Source organism: Herpailurus yagouaroundi, unplaced genomic scaffold, assembly GCF_014898765.1.
Source record: "Herpailurus yagouaroundi ecotype Mexico unplaced genomic scaffold, PumYag 141, whole genome shotgun sequence".
NCBI classification, from domain to species: domain Eukaryota; kingdom Metazoa; phylum Chordata; class Mammalia; order Carnivora; family Felidae; genus Herpailurus; species Herpailurus yagouaroundi.
In genome coordinates this window covers 64,977,662-64,997,522 of record NW_024412396.1, presented here as the reverse complement: position 1 = coordinate 64,997,522, position 19,861 = coordinate 64,977,662, and the positions used below count along the sequence as shown (strand labels likewise).

At 51.6% G+C, this 19,861-nt stretch overlaps 1 protein-coding gene across 2 annotated transcripts in view; it reads right to left on the bottom strand.

The window, feature by feature from the left end:
• The window catches only part of RIN3 (Ras and Rab interactor 3), a 124,583-nt gene that overhangs the window by 62,086 nt on the left and 42,636 nt on the right, over nt 1-19,861 (bottom strand). For both annotated transcript variants that reach the window (XM_040478064.1, XM_040478063.1), the window contains exon 3: nt 6,672-6,789. In XM_040478064.1, the coding sequence (XP_040333998.1) occupies nt 6,672-6,789 (118 nt within the window). The remainder of the gene's footprint in view (nt 1-6,671; nt 6,790-19,861) is intronic.

The window sequence follows — 19,861 nt, the reverse complement described above, 5'->3', positions numbered from 1 at the left end:
GGTGGCCGGGGGGGGGGGGGGAAACAGGCGAAGGGGGTGAAGAGAACACTTATTGTGAGGAGCAGTGAGTGATGTACAGAAGGGGTCAATCACTCTATTGTACAACCAAAACTAATGTGACCCTGTCTGCTACCCATACTGGAATGAAACAAAAATTTGAACGTATTAAAAAAAAAAAAAAGAAATTCATCAAAGTTTTACAATAAAGTTCTTGGAGTTAAATGATCCAGTGGTGTGTTTTTTTTTCCCTGGACCAACCCCAGTTTTGGAGGCTGAGAAGGGAATTGCTGAAACCAGAAAGAAACAAACTGTGGTTAGCTTTTAGCCCAAACCTCCCTGGGTAACAACCGCTGTGTGATAAAAAGAATGAATCAGCCTCTTAGAGGAGTTCTCTGGAAACAAGGCATTGCAGGAAACAATGGTTTTGAGGTGTAAGTTGATGTTTTTCAATCCCCACAGCAAATGATGACTGGTAGTGTTTACTGAGAGTGCTTACTCCATGCAGACGCTGGGACAGCTCTTCCTCAGAAACATCCCCACGCCGTCCAGGGGACAACACGGTGATGTTGGGAAAGTTACTCCAATTCTGATGTCAGTTCCAACGGGTCTCTTTCCCCACCGCACCAACCGATTCTCCTCCACCAGCCGGGTGTCCTACGATTCAGCTCAATTCTGATGCTGTCCCCCTGGAGGTGGCGTCAGACCCCACAGGTTAAAGGCTCAGTCCCACGAGATGGGCCCCTGCCCCACCCCTTCAGATGCTAATTACAAGTCCAGGTGCCTGTGGCCAAACAGTAACAGATGGGATGTTCCAATGACTCCCTTCTTGGGTTCAATTAATTTGCTAGAGCAGCTCACAGAATCCAGAGAAACATCTTACATATTAGATCACCAGCTTCTTATAAAATGATATAAATGACGAATAGCCAGATGGAAGAGGTTCACAGGGCAAAGTATGTTGCCCCAATCCAAAAGCTCTTGGAACCCCATCCTTTTGAGGTTTTGTGGAGGCTTCACTACATGGGGATGCATTGGCCATGCATTAAATGATTAAATTGTCGGCCGCTGGCCATTGGTGACTGATTCAACCTCCAGCCCCTCTCCCCTCCTTGGAGGTCAGGGTGTGGAACAGTAAGTTCCCACCCTCCAATCATGCAATTGGTTTCCCTGGCAACCAACACCTCACGCTCCCCAGCCCTCACTGAGGTCTTTGTACAAACTCTGGTGTGGTTGAAAGGGACTTGTCATGAATATCAAGACACCTTTATGGCTCCTAACACTCAGGAAATTCCAAGGGTTTGGGGAGCTCCGTGCCAGGAACTGGAATGGAGACCAAACATATATTACTTATTATAAATCATGATAACATGGCTACGATGCTGTTGAGTGCTTTCCTCCTACCAGGCGATACTGTCCCCCATCCCTACATGTATTCACTCATCAACCCTCCAACAGTTGGTTCTGTTGCAGGTGCTCCCATTTTGTACGTGAGGAAACTGAAGCACAGATAAGTAGCTTGTCTGATGTCCCAAGGTGACAGAGACAGAATAAAGATGTAGAACCATCTGCCTTTCCAGAGCGCATGCTCTCAAAAGAGCTCTGCTTTGACTAGAGTGTAACTCACTACTATGGGAGTACTGCCTCCCCGATAAAATATCACGAGCTTGCCTTGTCCTTCCCAACCCCGACGTTAACGATGATCGTTCCTTCCCTTTTTATGGACTTAATACGCTGTGGTCCAAATATGGGTTAAATCTCATTCTAGGATGGTGGGCCAGTTGGTGAAGGGCTCAAACCCAAGAGCAGCAGTGCAAATCTCCTGTGTGGACCTCAAAGGCATTCTGGTCCACACAGGGCCATCTGGATGACGCTCTGACCTGCCCATACATACAGATCTCTACTGCCCAGGAACACTTATCTAGAATTTCTCTCTTCCTTGGTTTAAAGGTTCCCCCAGTCCAGTGGTGATAACACATCAGTGCCAATCAGCACGACATTCACCAAATTTTCCAGTGAGGTGGGCTTCGTTCCTAAGCACAGGTGGATCTATCAGCTTCAACTACTTGGCCCCAAACCACAGACCTCAGAGTGGGAGATCTGTTCAGGGTAGAAGAAACCCTGCCTGAGCTCAACACGCCAGCTTTTCTAAAGCCAGGGGGTCAGCCTGGGTAGCAGGGAATATGCAGGGAGTACCGTGGGGCTGCCCCCGAAACGGGGCCTGTGGCTCAGACTGAGTGCCAGGCAGTGGCTTTCTGTAGGGGCCAGACCACACCATCCGTCCCTGTCTGATGGTTCCTCTTCTGGAGACAGGGCCAACTCATTTTCTTTTTCTTCCTTCTCCTTCTTTTGTTTTTGTTTTTGTTTGGCAGCCAGCAGAAAAAATGCCATCACATGAATGTGTCAGTGTCACCATCTTCAAGGGTGCGGATGAATGAAAAGGGGCTACCTTTTCATTAATTTCAGCCATTTCAGCTGGCCTAGCCTCCGTCTATCCTGTAGCCTGCTCCTGTGTTCCCTGCGTCCCCGGCCCTAGTGCCTTCTTCTGCTGGTTCTCTGCCCCCACCTGCCACGCACACACAGCTGGCCTCTGAGGGTCCCTGTGAAGCTAAGTGGTAGCTTAGCTACCCAGACACGGCAAAGCCTTCTTTTCACCTCGGAGCGGAACAGAGGTAGACTGGGGGTGCAGGAGATGGTGATGCCTGCTCGGAGTGGTCACCGCCCCTCCCTGCGTAGAGCGCAGACAGCAGCTGCTGTTGCTCAGGGCTGTTCGTCCCCACAGCATCACTAGCCTGAGCGACTGGGTCAGCGTTTTGCAAAGAACCTCTTTTTTTTTTTTTTTTTTTTTTAAATTTTAAGCATTTATTCATTTTTGAAAGGCAGAGAGAGACAGAGCATGAGTGGGGGAGGGGCAGAGAGAGAGGGAGACTCAGAATCTGAAGCAGACCCCAGGCTCCGAGCTGCCAGCACAGAGCCCGACGCGGGGCTCGAACCCACGGACCGCGAGACCATGACCTGAGCCGAAGTCGGCCGCCCAACCGACTGAGCCACCCAGGCGCCCCGCAAAGAAACTCTTAACAAGGAAGGAGAGGGGGATCCAAGCACACAGAACCACAGAGGTGGTCCAAGTGAGCCTTCCTTGTGGGGCCACGGGTGAGGCTGACCTCCTGTGTTCGGGGGATCCCCTCGTCTCCCTCCTTTGCCTGAGTTGCGTGGGAAATCCCAACAAAAGGCCCCAGACCCAGGCCTGGGCCTTCCCCTTGCCCACTTCCTCCTCAGGCTGTCCCCCGCTGTGGCCACCACGGCCACAGGGGTACTCAAAAGCTTGGTGGCTCCCTCCTCCCACGAGGGACTACGAGGCGGGCACACACGTTGGATGGGATTTACCCAGAGCCTGGAAACCTCTGTGTAGGCTCATTCCACTCTTCCTTTTAGCTTAATCTTGCAGGAGAATTAGTAATAATAATAATGATAATAAGGCCCAACAAATATGATTCTAATCTTCTATTGTGCTCTCGGTACTATCCTAAGTTATTTATTTATTTATTTTTAAAGTGTGTTTATTTATTTGGAGACAGAGAATCCCAAGCAGGGTCCACGCTGTCAGCACAGAGCCTGACTCAGGGCTCGATCCCACTAATCATGAGATCATGACCTGAACGGATACCAAGAGTCGGATGCTTAACTGACTAAGCCACCCAGGTGCCTCTGTCCTAAGTAATTTAGACACACTAATTCCTGCAAGCACCCCTATGAGGGAAACACCATTATCCTTCCCATCGTAGAAGCCTGGAGAGGCTAAGTAAGGCCTGGAGAGGTCACACAGGTAGGGAAAGACAGAACTGGGATTCAAGCACAGGCGGTGGCTTCTGTAGTCTGTGCTCGATCACCATGTTAAGGAGACAGGTACTGAATGAGCAAAGAGACCAAAAAGATCAGAACGGTGAATCAAGGAAGCACAGAAACACATCACCTGGTACATTCTTGATGTTGTCTGGGTTCAGGAGTGTGAGGTTTGGGGGAGCGCCAGAGTACTATACAGAAAGAGCCAAAGGAAAACACATGCAAACTTATAGATGACATCTGTGCGGTCACAGTGAATGGACACAAATCATGATTGGAAGAGTTATGTCACAGGAAGGATCTGGGGTTTGGGTTTTGATGGTCTTTTCGGCAAAGTTGAGCACTGAGTGTTTCAGAGTGGGAAGTGAGATTCTACCACACGGTCCTGGGAGGAAGATATGAATCTGGAAAAGGGAGCTAAGTGCCTTGGTTTGTGGCTTGGGCTCCCGATTGGAAATGAGACATTTGCAGCCAGACATGACATCCTGGTTCCATTGGGTAGGACTTGTGCATGCTTTCTGACCAAGTCCCCAAAGGCCAGGAAGTGTAACTGGGTTGGAAAGACTTAGAAGTGATGACCCTGGAGCTAGGGTGGGGAAGTGGGGAGGAAGCAAGGGGCAAAGGAGAAAAGCAGATCTTCCAGTCTGTCAGTCCAGCCCGGTTCCCCTCTCCTCTGAGAAGCCTTCCTTATCAGCCTGCCCTTGAGCAAAGCTCCCTCCTTGCACTTCTAGAGCACGTGTGGATGGGGAACATGCTCAGCACATCGCTACTGCCCACCCTCAGCTACTTTCTCCATGCTGGTGTTGAAATTCAAGAGCACAACTGGCTATCAGGTTTCTAAAGGACTGCAGGTAACTAGTGCCTGGGCAGGCGAGTCTTTGAACTCGGCTGATGGTCAAACACGCACCCGGGGTCTGTGCACCCGCAGGCACCTGCTGAGAACATCCATGAAAGGGCCCGGGTTCTTGGTGAACAGTAGGAGCCCCAAACAACCTCCCCCTTCTGCAGTCATTAGAAGGCGCTGTATACCCTGGCTTGGGAAAACTATGACCCTCCTTCCTCTTTGAGATCCCTACACTTTCTTCCTTGCTGGACACTGCGGGACAGAGGTCACTGGTTTGCCATCTAAAGTAACAATCCCACATACTCTACCCCCTCACAGACTCTCAGCCTTTCACCAAAATCCAAGTCCTCTGCTTCTGCCTGGGCACAAGCCAGGACCACATTTCCCAGTCTCCCTTGCAGTTGGGTGTGGTCATATGACCGCACTCTAGCCAATGGAATGCATTCCTGCACAAGACTCTGAACTGGGAGGCTGCCTGCTCCTGCTGCAGAGCCCCCCGCCCCCCAAAGAGCCTTCCCCGCTGCCGCTGAGGAATCTTGCACAGGAGCAGACACCAGCCTCTTCTGGGCTTAAGCCCTTACACTTTTTGTTGATATTGAGGCAGCTGGCTGATCTTCCCATTTCCACATTCTACACAGCAGGGACTCTTCAGCTCAAGGTCACCCTGTATTGTTACTTGTTTACCGTCTCCTCCCTTCACCCGAACATCAGCCCGGAGAGGCTGAGGCTGTGTTTTGTCCCATGTTGTGGTCCCAGTGGTAGAACAGCTCCTGACACAGGGGAGATACTCAATAACCATGTGCTGAACATACAGTGAGTCAGGGTCTCTGTGGAAAGGCCCCCTTGAGCAACCTGCTTCTGCTTTCTCATCCACATCCACCTCTGGGGCTAGATTAGCTTCTAAGCGCATGGATACCCACTGGTCTCCCCTTTGGGACCCAGCCTGTGTTCTCTCCTTGTTCCTGCTCTCCTGAAATCCTTCCCACCTTCTGCAGTCACCCCTGTCACACTGCACAGCAAGTGTGTGTCTGTGTCCCTCCCACCCCCACCAAGCCCCCCCCCCACCCCCAACTAGACTGGGAGACCCTTGAGGCCAAGAGCCTATTCATCTGTGTATCTGCTCAGTGTTGGGCACAAGTGTTTCCTGAGAACTACTCCAGAATATTTAATAAATACCTCAAAATATTTATTATATTTACATGTTATATAAATATATATTTACGAAATATACTTCATACATATTTTATTGTCTTCTTTAACTCTTTTCACTCTGTTTCTAACTAAGGGTAAAAAGCTTTCCACACCCCCCGGATTTTTAAGAGGACCTAAGCTGGATGCCTGGAATATTCTATAGACTTTTCTAACTTCTAGGCTTTTTGGCTCTTACTACCTGGCATGGTCTGCGAGAGGCCCGGACCCTTTCACTGCGTATCAGTACAAACCGCCCTTGATCAGAGGCCCCAAAACATTTTCCCACGGGCCCCAGGCCTGCTCCCCACAGCCCTGTGCACACACAGGATTTCCGTCTTCCAAACTGCCTGCCCATTTGACCCTCACAAAGGCCCTGTGACTCAGGCAGGACAGTGACTGTTATGTGCATCTGACAGACGAGAAAATGGGCTCAGGGAGGTTAAGTGACTTGTCCAAGATCAAGGTTGGGGTGTGTGCCGAGCTATCACTGGGACCAGGGATCCAGACAGCTCCTCTCCTTTTATTCAGTTTCTCCAGCCTGAGCTAACCAGAAGAAGCTTCAGGGCGGCCAAGAGGAAGCAAAGCCAACAGGCTGTGATAGGGGTGAGCGGAAATACATCGACTGTGAGTGATAAACTGAGTTCACAACAAACCCGGACAGATAACTCTGGGGGGCTGAAAGTCCTCCCAGCCTTCCTATTTTAAACCCTTCTGACCAGATGGGAGTGTCTGTGGTAGTGTGGTGTAGCATCTTCTGCTGCTGTGTGGTCAGGGGCCAGCACAGGAAGGTACTTACTCGATTTTTCTTCTTTAATGGTGTATTCGAGCACCTCGGACGAGCTGTCATTCAGGGAAGGGAAGTGGACACAGAGCACCAGGTGCTTCAAGCTGCTGTCCCGGCAGACCAGGAACGTCTACAATGGAAGGAGGGGGCAGCTCCATGAGTCAAAGATTTGGGTGAAGGTTAGAAGGACAGCAGTGAGCTGGAAGTCATCCAGAATGTTCCAGAAACAAGGAGGCAAGCATCCCTCAGGGGAACTGGGGATTCTGCCCCAAGAGCCACGTGTCACCTGGCCCATGTCCCCTGCTCCTGAGTCTCCATTTCTCATAGGCCCACAGAGGGGGGGCGGTCAACGAAATCAATGTTTCCTAAAGAATTCTGTATTGTAGACACAGAGTTTGATGGGGGTGTTTAAAATGCGGATTCCTGTGCCCCACCCCGGGGATGCTGGTTGGGTGGGAAGGGTTCAGAATGGGCTGATTCTGAATGGGGTCCGGCATACACACACAGAAAAGCTCTAAGGTAGGGGCAGTCATGTTGATTTTCAAGTCACACCCCAACATGTATGCTCACCTCCACCCGTCCCCACCCTGAGGTCTAAAGCCTCCCCCACTCAGGTCCCAAGCTCCTGGGCTAGAGCGTGGAAGACCAGGAGTCTGGCCAGAGATGCTGAGGGAAGGCTGGGGAACAGGGCCACCAGGGCATCCCCGAGAATGCGGCCCCAGGGATGTGGCCCCGGGCACGAGATGCTCTGGAGAAGCATGAAAATGGCACGTTTTCCCTTTCCCCACCAAGGCACACTGTCCTCTCTCCCCTTTCATGATACTCCAGATTCTCTGCTTTCGTTATTATAACTGTTAAGAAAACATTATACTAATATTGATTAATAGCAGCCCACACCTACTGCCTCCCTAGTCTGCCTCAGGCTTTAACCCCAGGTGATTAGATTCCATGATCTCGCTTAGTTCCCTTATTAAAGCTATGGGGGGGGGGTGTGCTATTATTATTACTATTATTTTAAAATATTTATTTATTTTTGAGGAGGGGAGGGGCAGAGAGAGAGAGGGAGGGAGACAGAGAACCTGAAGCAGGCTCGGAGCTGTGAGCACAGAGCCCGATGTGGGGCTTGAACTCACAAACCGTGAGATCATGACGGAAGCCAAAGTCAGACGCTTAACTGACAAACCACTCAGGTGCCCCTGGAAGGTGTTACCATTATCCCCATTTTAGAGAGGAGGAAGCTGAGGTAGAGAGAGACAAGTAATGCCCTTCGACTTGGATCCTGTGCACTCAGTCACCCCCGTACCCCCTGCACCCGGCCCAGAGAAGCTGGGCTCCTTTGGGAGCAGTGACACAATGAGCCCATGAGTCACTCAACTGTGGTTGGAAGTTTACCAGCCCCTCTCCTGGAGCAAGGCAGAGTGGAGAGAGCATGAGAGCCTGGAGTGGATGGGAGAGGACAGGCGAGGACAGGAGGGAGGCTTCTGGGGGTGGAAATGCAGGTGACATGCTGCCTACAAATGTGCCCCAGCCTGGAAGCTGGCCTTCCCTAGGGGACCCAGCAGAGGCTGGCTTACCTCTAGAAGCCTTCTGCAGCCCCCACCCTGAACGCAGAGAGGACGCCTGAGCCCCCTGCACGGCCTCGCCTTACGCAGAGCTGTGGCATCGCTGAACCGATGTGTTCACCTGAACCTGATCCGGCCTCAGGAACACACGGTCTTGCAGAGAAAAGGGTTTATCTGGCCTTTGCTTCAGAGGCCCAAGGTCAAGCTGTCTTCCGCCTGGGCTGGATGGGAACCAGCAGTGTGTGTGGGAATGTGAGGGTGAGTCTGTGGGGGTGTGGGGGTGTGGGGGTGGGGGAGTGTAGTATAATGAAAAGGGGATCTGGTCTTTGTCTCAGGTTCCTGGCACAGAGCTACAAAAACCCTTGGAATTTCCTGAGTGATAAGTGTCCTTTATTATTCATAATGAGCCGTTTTGACTGTACCTGAATTCACACTAACAGGTGACTCAGGGCAGCCCTTGGTGTCAAAGGAGGGGCTGGCCACAGAAAAACCAGCGGGGGTGGGGGGTGGGGGGTGGGAAATGGAGGGTTGGAACTTTCGGCCCCACCTCTGCCTCTCCGGGGAGCTGCAGACTGGATGGCCAACATGTTAGTCGGCCCAGTCATGCCCAGGAGATAAAACTCCGTGGAGATTTCTGGTTGGTGAACACATAGATGTGTCAGGGGTGCTGGGCCTGGATTCCACCAGGGGGAGGGAACGGGAGCTCTGTGCGCCCCTCCCCACCCCAGACCTCACCCCTATTCGTCTCTGTCCCTAGCTGCTCTTGAGTTGTGTCCTTCAGAATAAAAGGGTCAGCAGAAATAGAGTCACTGCAGTGAGTTCTCAGAGTCATTCAGTGAATGATCAACTCTGAAGGGGGGCCGTCATGTTTAAAGCCAAGTCCGAAGTCTGGGTAGCCTGGGGACCCCACTTGTGTCTGGCGTCTGAAGTAAGGGCAGTCTGGTTGGGGACCCTGCTCTTTAACCTACGGGGTCTGCACTCACTCCAGGTACTTAGTGTCAGAACCGGGTTGAATTGTAGGACCCCCACGGGCGCTGGGGAACTGTTGCCAAAGCAGTGAATGAGTGAGTGAGTGAGTATGTACGCGGGGGGGGGGGGGGGGGGGGAGTGGGGAATGAGTGGACTCCGGGCTGCCCCAGGGCCTCTTGCCTGGAGCTCTGGGGAACAGGGCACGGGAAGGAAGGCCAGTGTTTTCCAAACTGTGGCTCATGACCCGCGAGTGCAAATGCCACCAACTATTTTTATTTTTTCAAATAAAAGAGAAGAGAAGACAATCAGGATGCCTATAAGAAGGATGAACGCGGTCAGAGAGTGAGAGAGAGAGAGAGCGAGAGACCTACAAAGGGCCAGGGCCGTAGCCCCAACATATATTTCTCCCTCTACTGGCATCGCCTTCTTCTTGGACTATTGTGACCCCACGCTGAGCTCTCTCTTGGTTGAATGCCATGACAAAGCACGGGTGCCAGCCTCAAATGGGACCTCCTGGTGTCCTGCAAGCTCCCTGGCTCTTTCACACCCAGCACGGACTTATTTCTAGATTTCTCCACTCTGCTCACACATCAGCCCTGTGCTCCACCCCCATGTTTACGGAAAGGAAGAAGATAACTTCTCCAGCTGGGAGGAGAGTCAGTCTGTCACAATCTGTATTTTTCTTGGGCCCCCGGAAGGCCCTGAGCAGCCAGTCATGAGCTCGGTGACCCTGGGTGATTCTGTGGCTCCCCTGAACCTCAGTGTTCTGATCGGATCTGTAAATGGGGAGAATACACCAGACTACCCAGCAGAAACAAAAAAAGAGCCAAAGCCCCGCCCCTCCGTGTTGGAAGCCGCGGAGATATTGCACAGGGAAGCACCCAGTGGGACAGTCGGGTCTTCACAGATGCTCACTAAGGATTCATTCTCCGTTTGCAACCCCCCCCCACCCCCCCAGCTGGGTTTTGGTCTTCTGTCTCCCGGTCTCGGGCTCCACCTAGAACTGAGGATGAGTCTGCCACACGTGTTTACTGTGCAAAGGAACCAGGAGGTGCTTCCCTGAGAGTGTGGTTCAGTCGACGGTGAGGAGCCAGAAGCTGAAACCGCGGCTGACGTCTGTGCTCTGCGCCACGTTCGTCCCTTACATTTGGCCTCACTCGTTCTCCCCACAGCCCTGTGAAGTAGGTACTGTTGCCATCCTCTTTGACGGGTGAAGACTCGGGCTACAGAGAGGAAAAACAAACCCAAGGCCACGCAGATGGGAAGGGCAGGAGGAAGACGCAGACCAAGGTGTTGCCAGGAGTGGCTCACTTATTTATAGCCCTCCTGCCTGTGTCATCTGCTTTTTGAGGGGCAGGGGCATGGGCAGGGGTGGAAAGTCCCCCAGGCTGGACTCTGACAAGTCCCCAGTTCTGAATGCCCAACACCCACCGTTTCTGCATGGCCACAAAGCCTCACATGGCACTTCCCTCTATCATAGCCAAGTCCTGGGGCTCTTATCTGAAAAGCCAAGGTAAGGCACTGGGGAAAGTTTGGGGGGGGGGGTGGTGCACAGAGAGGCTGCAGGCTAGTGGGGCCATGAGGGAGGGGGGCCACTGACAGGGGTCTGCCTGGGCCACTGTCCTTTGGACAGTGTTCTGTGTTCCCCTTTGGGAGGGTTTAGCTGCTCAGCTAGTCACAGGGTCCCTCCTGGGAAATAGCCACAGAACGCACTCCAGACACAGTGTCGCTGTGCAGCCAAGTGAGGATAGGCACGATGATGCATATTATAATATTCTAAATAACCATAGTGACTCCTGCAAGCATTCTAGGTTATGGTGAGTCTCCTATGCTTAGACTCGGCAGAGTCCGGCCAAAGTCAGCGTTGGGAGGAAGACCATCAGTGCGAGCTGTCTGTGAACCCCTCACCCCCAGCCTCACGACTGGTGACCACGACTTCTACTCTAAGGAGGTATCGCCCACGATGGTTGCTGCAGGTGAGTACATAGGAGGCCGCAGTGCTGGATGGGCCCCTCAGAGCTCGTTCTCCCACACCTTTGGGGGGTCCTGTGTGCAAATTCTCCAAGCCCCCTTCACTTCTCGTTCTGCCCCCGCTGCAGCTAGCTTTTTAGAGATACAGTGGGACCCAGATCCCAGCTCTGCTACTCACTAGCTGTTGGATCCACAGGCAAGTTCCTTTCCTCTTCTGAGCATGAGAATGATAACATCCACCTTTCGGGGCTGCCGTTGAGAATTGCTGATGACGTACATAAAACACCTGACACCCGGTATGCACTTAATAAGTAAATAGTGCTAATAATCTTTATTATTATAGTAGACTGCTACCATTTACTGAGCACTAAACCACATGCTAAGATTGTTACAGGCATAATCTCATTTGATAAATAAATAAATATTTGAGGGGTGCCTGGGTGGCTCAGTCAGTTAAGCATCTGACTCTTAATCTTGGCTCACATCATGATCTCTTGGTTCATGAGATCCAGTCCTGCATCAGCCTCTGCACTGACAGTGAGGAGCCTGCTTGGGATTCTCTCCCTCCCCACCTCTCTCTCTGCCCCTCCCCTGCTCGTGCACTGCCCCCCCCCCCCAAAATAAATAAATAAACTTTAAAAGACACGAGTTATTAGTAAGATGATGATTATGTATCTTTTTCCAAAGGGAGATATAGGAATAAGGACGAAAAGACTGTTCCCCTGCATGGGGGATTAAAAGTGGCCACAAATTCTTTGCAGCTTCTCTCATCAACTCCCCCACACCTGGAAGGGTAGCCTTGGGGCTTGCTTGGACCAAAGGAACGCAGCAGATGGGAACTCTGGAGTTCTGAGCCTAGGCTTTGAAGAGGCAGGTCAGTTTCTGTGTTGACCCTTTTGGACCATAGGTGTCACGTGAGGACATCTGAGTGAGTCCGCTGGAGTCACGCGGCCCAGCCAGCAGCCCACCCCCAGGGGCCAGACAGGTGAGTGAGCCCATGTCAGGCCAGCCAGCCCCAGCCCAGCTGCCAGCTGACTGTGGCTGCGTGGCCGAGCCTGGGTGAGCACCAGCCGCGGTGCTCAGCAGAACCCAGCCCGGATCGCTAACCCACAGAACTGTGAGCAAATCAAACGGTGACCATTTTAGGCCACCGAAATTTCAAGTGATTTGTCATGCAACAGTAGGTAATGATACAGCCATCCGGGGTATGGACTTGGGCCTCATCCTTTGGGAACCCCCTCCTCTCTTCTTTCTGTGAGGAGCCATGCAGGGGCCCCCAAGCTCTCTGGAGGCAGGGGTGGGGGGATATTTGAAGGCCAGGAGCCTGCCCAGATCCCCACTCTCCAGCCAAAGAAACGAAGACCCAGCAATGCAAAAAGACCTCCTGAGATCACATCAGTCGTCAGTGGCAGAGCCAGGACGAGAATGCGAGGCCAGTGACCTTCAGGCCACAGTTGTGACCACTACAGGACACGTCCTCCAATGCCACCAACCCACGTTGTCAACCAAGCATGCGTCCTATGCCAGGTGCCAGGCTAGAGGTTTTAGGTACCTTGCAGCAACTCCCTCCCTAGGGTCTGGAGTATTTTACCCATTGTGCAGATGAGAAAAGTATGGGGGCAGGACCAGCAGAAAGAGAGAGAGAAAGGGGAACGTTCAGAGCGTTGGGCTTTGGGGCCCTGCCACGTAGAACTTCAGCCTGCAGCTCTAGAGCGAGATAACTCTGAGTTCCGTTCTTAGCTCAGCCACTCCGAGCTGTGTGGTCCCTCTGGGGCTGCCTCTTCCTCTGGAAAATGGGATCATGATAGTTCCTGCTGGTGACAGTCGCTAGGAGTTAGCTCCCCGAGAACTAATCTCTTCCCTTTCTTGCTAACCAACCCCAATTCTGACCTGGCTGCAACGGATCCTGCCTCAGGAGATGAATCATGTTTGGTCAAAGCCAATCATGGTTCTTTTGCTCCTTTCTACCACTCATCCCCTTTCCCAACCTCCCTTGCAGTTAGGGGTGACCAAAAAGGCATCTAAAAAATATGTGTTCCCTGGCAAAAAGACTGAGTCTAGGAGAAGAAAGCCGTTTGCCTGTGACCACCTGCCTTTGAATGGGTGAGATGGCTGGAGCTGCAGCTGCCCTTTTGTAACTATGAGGTGACAAATCTGAGGACACAAAGCCAACACCTTGAAGATGGGGGAACAGAAAGGTGGAAAGACCCTGGGTTCTAAGGACATCGGTTAGCTGCTAAACTAACCCTGGGCCCCAACTTCCACATTCCTCATTACACAAACAGTCATAGCTTTATGGCTCAAGTTACCACAGGCTGGGTTTGCTATTACTTGAAGCCAAAAGCATGCCTGGCTGACGCAGTGCCTCAAGTGATTATCAGAAGAACTGCACAGGTGCCTTCCGGAGAATGCCTGCTACATAATAAGCTCTCAGTATTTGGTGCCTCCCTTCCCCAGAGACCCTCTACCGGCCTCCGAGCCCTGAGGGCAAATGGCACAGAAACCCCTACTGTACAGAGGTAGCATTCCTATCCTCCACTGTTTGTGGATGGCTCCATGAGTCAGAAAGGAAGCATGTGAGGCCCCAGGCACTCGCAGCGAGGCCGGGTCCAGATGTCAGGCCTCGGCCCAGAGACAAGGATAAGCTCAAGGTGGGCAGTGAGGGAACAGGAGGTGACAAGTCCAGCCTTCTTTGTCCACCTGCAGGAAACCTGTGCCTGTGGGCTTCCCGGGGTCATAACGAGTGCAACGGTTCACAGTCTTGCCCTCTGTACCCTCCACCGCCACTCCTGAGTCTTCCTCCGTTAACCAGGCCACCAACAAACCTTGCTGTGCCCCAGCGTCCTCACTCAACCTCTCTCCTCTGTGGGAACAAGTACAGTTTGGTGCCCCGTTGGGCCGACATCTGAATCAGCCCACTCCTTCTGTGCCCTCTTCCCACCCCCCCACCCCTGTCTTAAAAAGTTTGTTTATTTATTTAGAGAACCAGCGGGGGGCGGGGGCAGAGAGCGATGGGGACAGAGGATCTGAAGCAGGCTCTGAGCTGTCAGCACAGAGCCCGACACGGGGCTCGAACCCATGAAGTGTGAGATCATGACCTGAGCCGAAGTCCGAGGCTCAACTGACGGAGCCACCTAGGCATCCCAGGGGATCCGATTTTCTCTAAAGAGCTAGGGTCCTCCCGTCCCCACGCCCAAAACAACAGTGGGGTAGTGGGCAGAGCACTGGGCTGCAAGGCAGGACACTGGGTGCCCCTCCTAGTTCCGACCCGGGTTTGCTGTGTCCTCTGGCAAGTCACTTCCCCCCTCTGAGCTGGCTTTTCCAGTCTAGGGAGGGCAAGGGGGTGGGAGGGTCCCACAACTCCTTCCTTCCAGAAGATTCTCTCCCAGCATCAGTGCCCTGGGGGCTTGCCCAGATCCTGACGGGCTTGCACAGGGCCTTTCACGGGTAAATGCCTGCAGTCCACGAGGCCGCCACAGACGGCTGTAGGAGCCTCTTCCTGTCTACCCTTCGCCAGTGTGGGTTTCTGGAAAGCCCAACTGATTTCAGTAACAGCTGGACAGAATATGCTTCGGGAGAGAACTATGCCGTCACTGCAGGCCCTTCCTCGTCTCCAAATAAATATATACAAACCCAAAGCCCAAGACACAATAATGATTTTATTTTATGATCCATTTTTGGCCTGGACAATCCAGAGCTGTCTGCTTTTCTGCTTCTGTTATTTTAGGACTATCTTCCCATTGCTTGGGGAAATTTTCCAATCATGCCCATCCGAGCAGCAACAGAAGTGGCTGGTCCTTCCCAGAGGCCACAAACTCAGGGGCTGCCATGGCTCTAGAGGCCACTCTGGACACATGACCCACGTTTCCCGTTACTGATAATGAAGTGGTGGCAAGGCATGGAGTGGATGGAGTTTCTCAATCCTGGCTGCACATCAGAATCACCTAGGAGCTGTTAAAACACGTTGGTGCCTGAGCCCTTACTCCAGACCAAAAAAAAAAAAAATCCGCATTTCTGGGAATGAGGCCGAGACATTGCATTTTTTTTTAAGTTTATTCATTTTTGAGAGAGAGAGAGAGACAGAGCATGAGCCGGGGAGGGGTAGAGAGAGAGGGAGACACAGAATCGGAAGCAGGCTCCAGGCTCCAAGCTGTCAGCACAGAGTCCGACGCAGGGCTCGAACTCACAAACCGTGAGATCATGACCTGAGCTGAAGTCGGATGCTCAACTGACTGCACCACCCAGGCGCCCTGAGACATTGTATTTTTTTTAAAGCCTTTGAAGGCAGTCAGTTGGGGGCTTCCAATCGCACTTGACCATTTAGCAGCTATTACTCAGGGCAGGCTCCTTACCATGGGCGTTGGGTTTCCTCAGGGGTAAAATAGAAAGCCCGCTCCCTGTTCTGCAGGGCTGTTGGAAAGATGACAGATGGTGTGTGGCACACAGTAGGTCTGCCCTAAGTGTTGACTGTGCCTTCCTTCCTGGCCCCAGCACCCCGAAGGGGCAAGAGAGGGGCTTCCCTGATGCTTTTGCCGAACTAATCTTTTGAAGTTTTTTAATTTATTTTGAGAGAGTGCGTGAGCAGGGGAGGGGCAGAGGGAGAGGGAGAAAGACAATCCCAAGCAGGCTCCATGCTATCAGCACCAAGCTGGACACAGGGAATGATCTCACAGTTCATGAGATTATGACCTGAGCTGAAGTCAAGAGTCAGATGCTTAACCGGCTGAGCCACCAGGCACCCAACCCCTTTCCAAACTCACCTTGAACGGAATCGGTATTCCTTGACTCACACCTGGGGAAGGTGCCTTGAACCACCTGTGTGGCTGGTCTGTATCACAACTAGGCTGCTGCAACTATTGAGCTAAACCCCCACCACAAAAGCAATCTTACAAGAGATTTCTTTCATTAAAAGCTATCTTCTGTCCCCCAAGCAATGATACTCCAGTAGCAATAAACAAACATAACACCCCGATCTTGCTTTCTAATATTATTTTCTAATGAAAGGAACCAGGGCTTCTTGGAGAAATGGCTGATTCCAGGACTGGGGCAAGCAATATACACGTGCGCGTGGGTGGCTCAGTTGGTTAAGTGTCCGACTTCAGCTCAGGTCATGATTTCACCGCTGATGAGTTTGAGCCCCACATCGGGCTCTGTGCTGACAGCTCAGAGCCTGGAACCTGCTTCAGATTCTGTGTCTCCAGCTCTCTCTGCCCTGCCCCTGTTCATGCTGTCTCTCAAAAATAAACATTTAAAAAATTAAAAAAAAAAAAAAAAAGAAATATACAAGAAGCATGCAGTCAGAAAGTAAGGAAGTGCTCCAAAGACCAAACACACACACACGTGCGCAGGCGATGATGGGCGTATGTCAAAGGGACTCAGGAGGCAACTGAAAGAGCTCCCGATGGCCAAAGTTGGAACAATTTGAGCAACAAAATAATTAAAATAGTATTGGATTATAACCCAAAGCATTGAAATCAATATCCATGAATCGATATTGATACAACTAAATGATTGAATAAACAAATAAATGGAGGGGTGCCTGGGTGGCTCGGTTGGTTAAGCGTCTGACTTCGGCTCAGGTTACGATCTCACAGCCTGTGGGTTCGGGCCCCGCATGGAGCTCTGTGCTGACAGCTCAGAGCCTGGAGCCTGTTTCAGATTCTGTGTGTGTGTGTCTCTCTCTCTGCCTCTACCCCGCTCATGCTCTGTCCCTGTCAAAAATAAATAAACATTAAAAAATAAATAAATAAATGAATAAATAAATGGAGAGGACACAAAAAAGATCTTGTGCAGAAGAGCTCCGAATAATTGATGTAGGTAGTAAGGATTCCCCACTCCCTGAGGGTGGGCCGTATGCACAGTGGCTTCCTGACAAAGAGGGCAGTACAGAAGGGGAAACAGTTAACTTTGCCAAGGGGAAACCTGAGCACAACCTCAGCCAGGTGAGCAAGGTCAATATTAACAGTGAGTGGTAAGTCATGTTGACAGTAGGTGCCTTTGACATGATGTGATGAGAACAGCCCCATAACGCTAGTCTAACCATCAGATAAATCCCAACCGAGGGCCCTCCTACAAAATACCTTAAAATACCTGAATCCCTCAACACTGTCAAGGCCATCGAACAACAAAGAAGGCCTGAGAAACTGTCAAAGTCAAGATGAGCCTGAGAAGACACTGCGACTAAATGTAATGTGGTGCCCTGGAGGAGATGCTGGGACAGAAAATGGACACTGGGTACAAGCTGTGGGCTTTAGTTAACATGAATGTATCGATATTGTTTCATTAATTGTGACAAATGTATCCTACTAACGTTAGATGTTAACTATAGTAGAAACTGGGTGAAGAATATTTGGGAGCTCCCTATACTATCTTTGCAACTGTTCTGCAAATCTCAAATTTCCAAAATAAGTGTGGTTTTTTTTGTTTTTGTTTTTGTTTTTATTTTTTAAACACAACAATGTTTGGGTGCAGATGGAATAAAGGTGGCTTTTCGATTGCCTGGTTTCTGGATACACACAAATAAAAAATGGGCCAGTATGTTCCCAACACCTTATCAGAGAAGCAGACTGCAGGGAGGAGAGACAGGGAGGGGTGGAGGGCGTGGGTCGTGGTCAAGGTCACAGAGATACTGGTGTGGGGGCAAGGGGGCAGGATGCCCAGTCTCTTGACCATTCGCATGGACAGGAGGAAGTACCCTCCACATCAGGAAGGGTGGGTCCAGGCCATCTCTGGAGACCCTTCTCTCTCTCACAGCCTGGAAGTCACCTGCAGTGGCTGCAGCTTTAAAAGCAAAGAAAGCAACACTCTAGCTGAGTTTCAGGCCATCGTGTGGGATGAAGGTACCCAGCAAAGGGCCTTCGATGAATCACACCATGCAGATTCTGTGCTCACCAGTCGTGTGGCCTCAGGCAAGCGAGTGAACCTCTCGTGCCTTTGTTTCCTCATCTGGAAATGGGGACACTAGTAACACTTACTACCTGACAGAAATCGCCGTGAGAATGGATCAGGTTGTGCAAAGAGCAACTCTGGGGAAAACTCTGGGTAAAAGTTGGCCCATCGTTGTTATCAGAGTGTGAGCTTAGGGCTTGGCTTCTGCTTGAAAATATAGAAGAGGAGGAGTCCGGGGTAAAGGCAGAGGGCAGGGAAGCCGACAGAAGGTGCATCTGCTCTAATTCTGTTGTTCTCAGGGCTGGCCCTGCTCCTGCGGCCTCCGAGGGGCAGCGAGCGGGAACCGAGCGAGGGCCTGGCTGACCTCCTTTAGGGCAGTTGCCTTCTGTCTCAATGTTAGCTATGGTCTTACTCCCAGGATCTGATTCAGGCCTCTGGGCGTGGGGTCACTTTAGGACCTAGCCCTGGAGAAGCTTTCTATTTGCTAGACTCAGCCCCCGGATCATAGGTCCATCACCGTGTGCCCCGGCCCAGCTCATGCCGACCTCTGGGGCTCAGCCTGTACGGTTCTCACACCCACCAACTCTCCAATGAACCTCTCAGCTCCCCCCATCTCAGTCCTGCCCATCCGTGCCACATGACCCAGCTCAGCATCTGCCTCCTCCAGGAAGTCTGCCCACATCACTCCAGAGCTCAGCACCGCTTTCTGGCCAGGGTCAGGTCTTCTCATACCCAGGGCAGACAGGAGGTGCTGGAACATGAATCCTCACCTCCACAGCCTTGAACCAACGGTTCTCAGGGGTTGGCAGACAACAACTGCTTTCTCGTCCCTTGAGAGTGGGGGGATGACCTTGAGATGTGGGATGACCTTGAGATGTGGGATGACCTTGAGATGCGTGTTCTACACTGGCTCCTAGAGTGCTCCAGCAAGATTCACTCCTCTTTGCCCAGAGGTAACTTGCATGATCACATACATACCTTTTATCAGCTGCCTCCCTTCCCTTCCCTTCCCTGTCTTACTTCCCCTGCTGGTGCTCCCTGGGGTCACCTTCCAAATAAACCTCTTGAACTCAAATCCTCATCTCGGGGTCTGCTTCGAGGGAAGCCCAAACTAGAAATGTTCCTGTTAGCCTCAGTTTCATCATCTGTAAACTGGGGATAATAGCAGAGTCAGTCCCACAGAACTATCCCGAGGATTCAATGAGACGACATCATATAGTACTTGACGTTAATGCCAATACAGGGCCTGGCATCAGTAAGCATTCTTCACATAGAACCACTGTTGTTGTTGTGAGTTGGGGTTATCTTAAAGTTTTTGAAGCGAGGGCTGAACCCTTCGGGCGCAGAGCAGTCAAGACCTCGGCCCAGCCCAGCCGGCCCTGGAGACACATCTGCCTTCTCCTGGAAAGGGTCCTTACTGTGCTATCCGCCCACATCTACACCCACGCCCGGGGCACACCTCTCTCAGTGACCAAAAAAGCTCCAGAAAATGGCCATCCCTCAGCATCAAAACATTGCACTTGGGGCTGTTTTTGAGCTGCATCGCCTCCGAGAAGGGTGGGAAGCTAATCCCCTCAGAACCAAATAGAGAAGAGTCGGGGCTCCTGGGTGGCTCAGTTGGTTAAGTGTGCCATGATCTCACAGTGGCATGAGTTTGAGCCCCGCGTTGGGCTCTGTCCTGACAGCTCAGAGCCTGGAGCCTGCTTCAGTTTCTGTGTCTCCCTCTCTCTCTGCCCCTCCCCAGCTCTCTCTCTCTCAAAAATAAACACTAAAAAAAAAAAAAAAAAAAAAAAAAAAAAAAAAAAAAAAAAA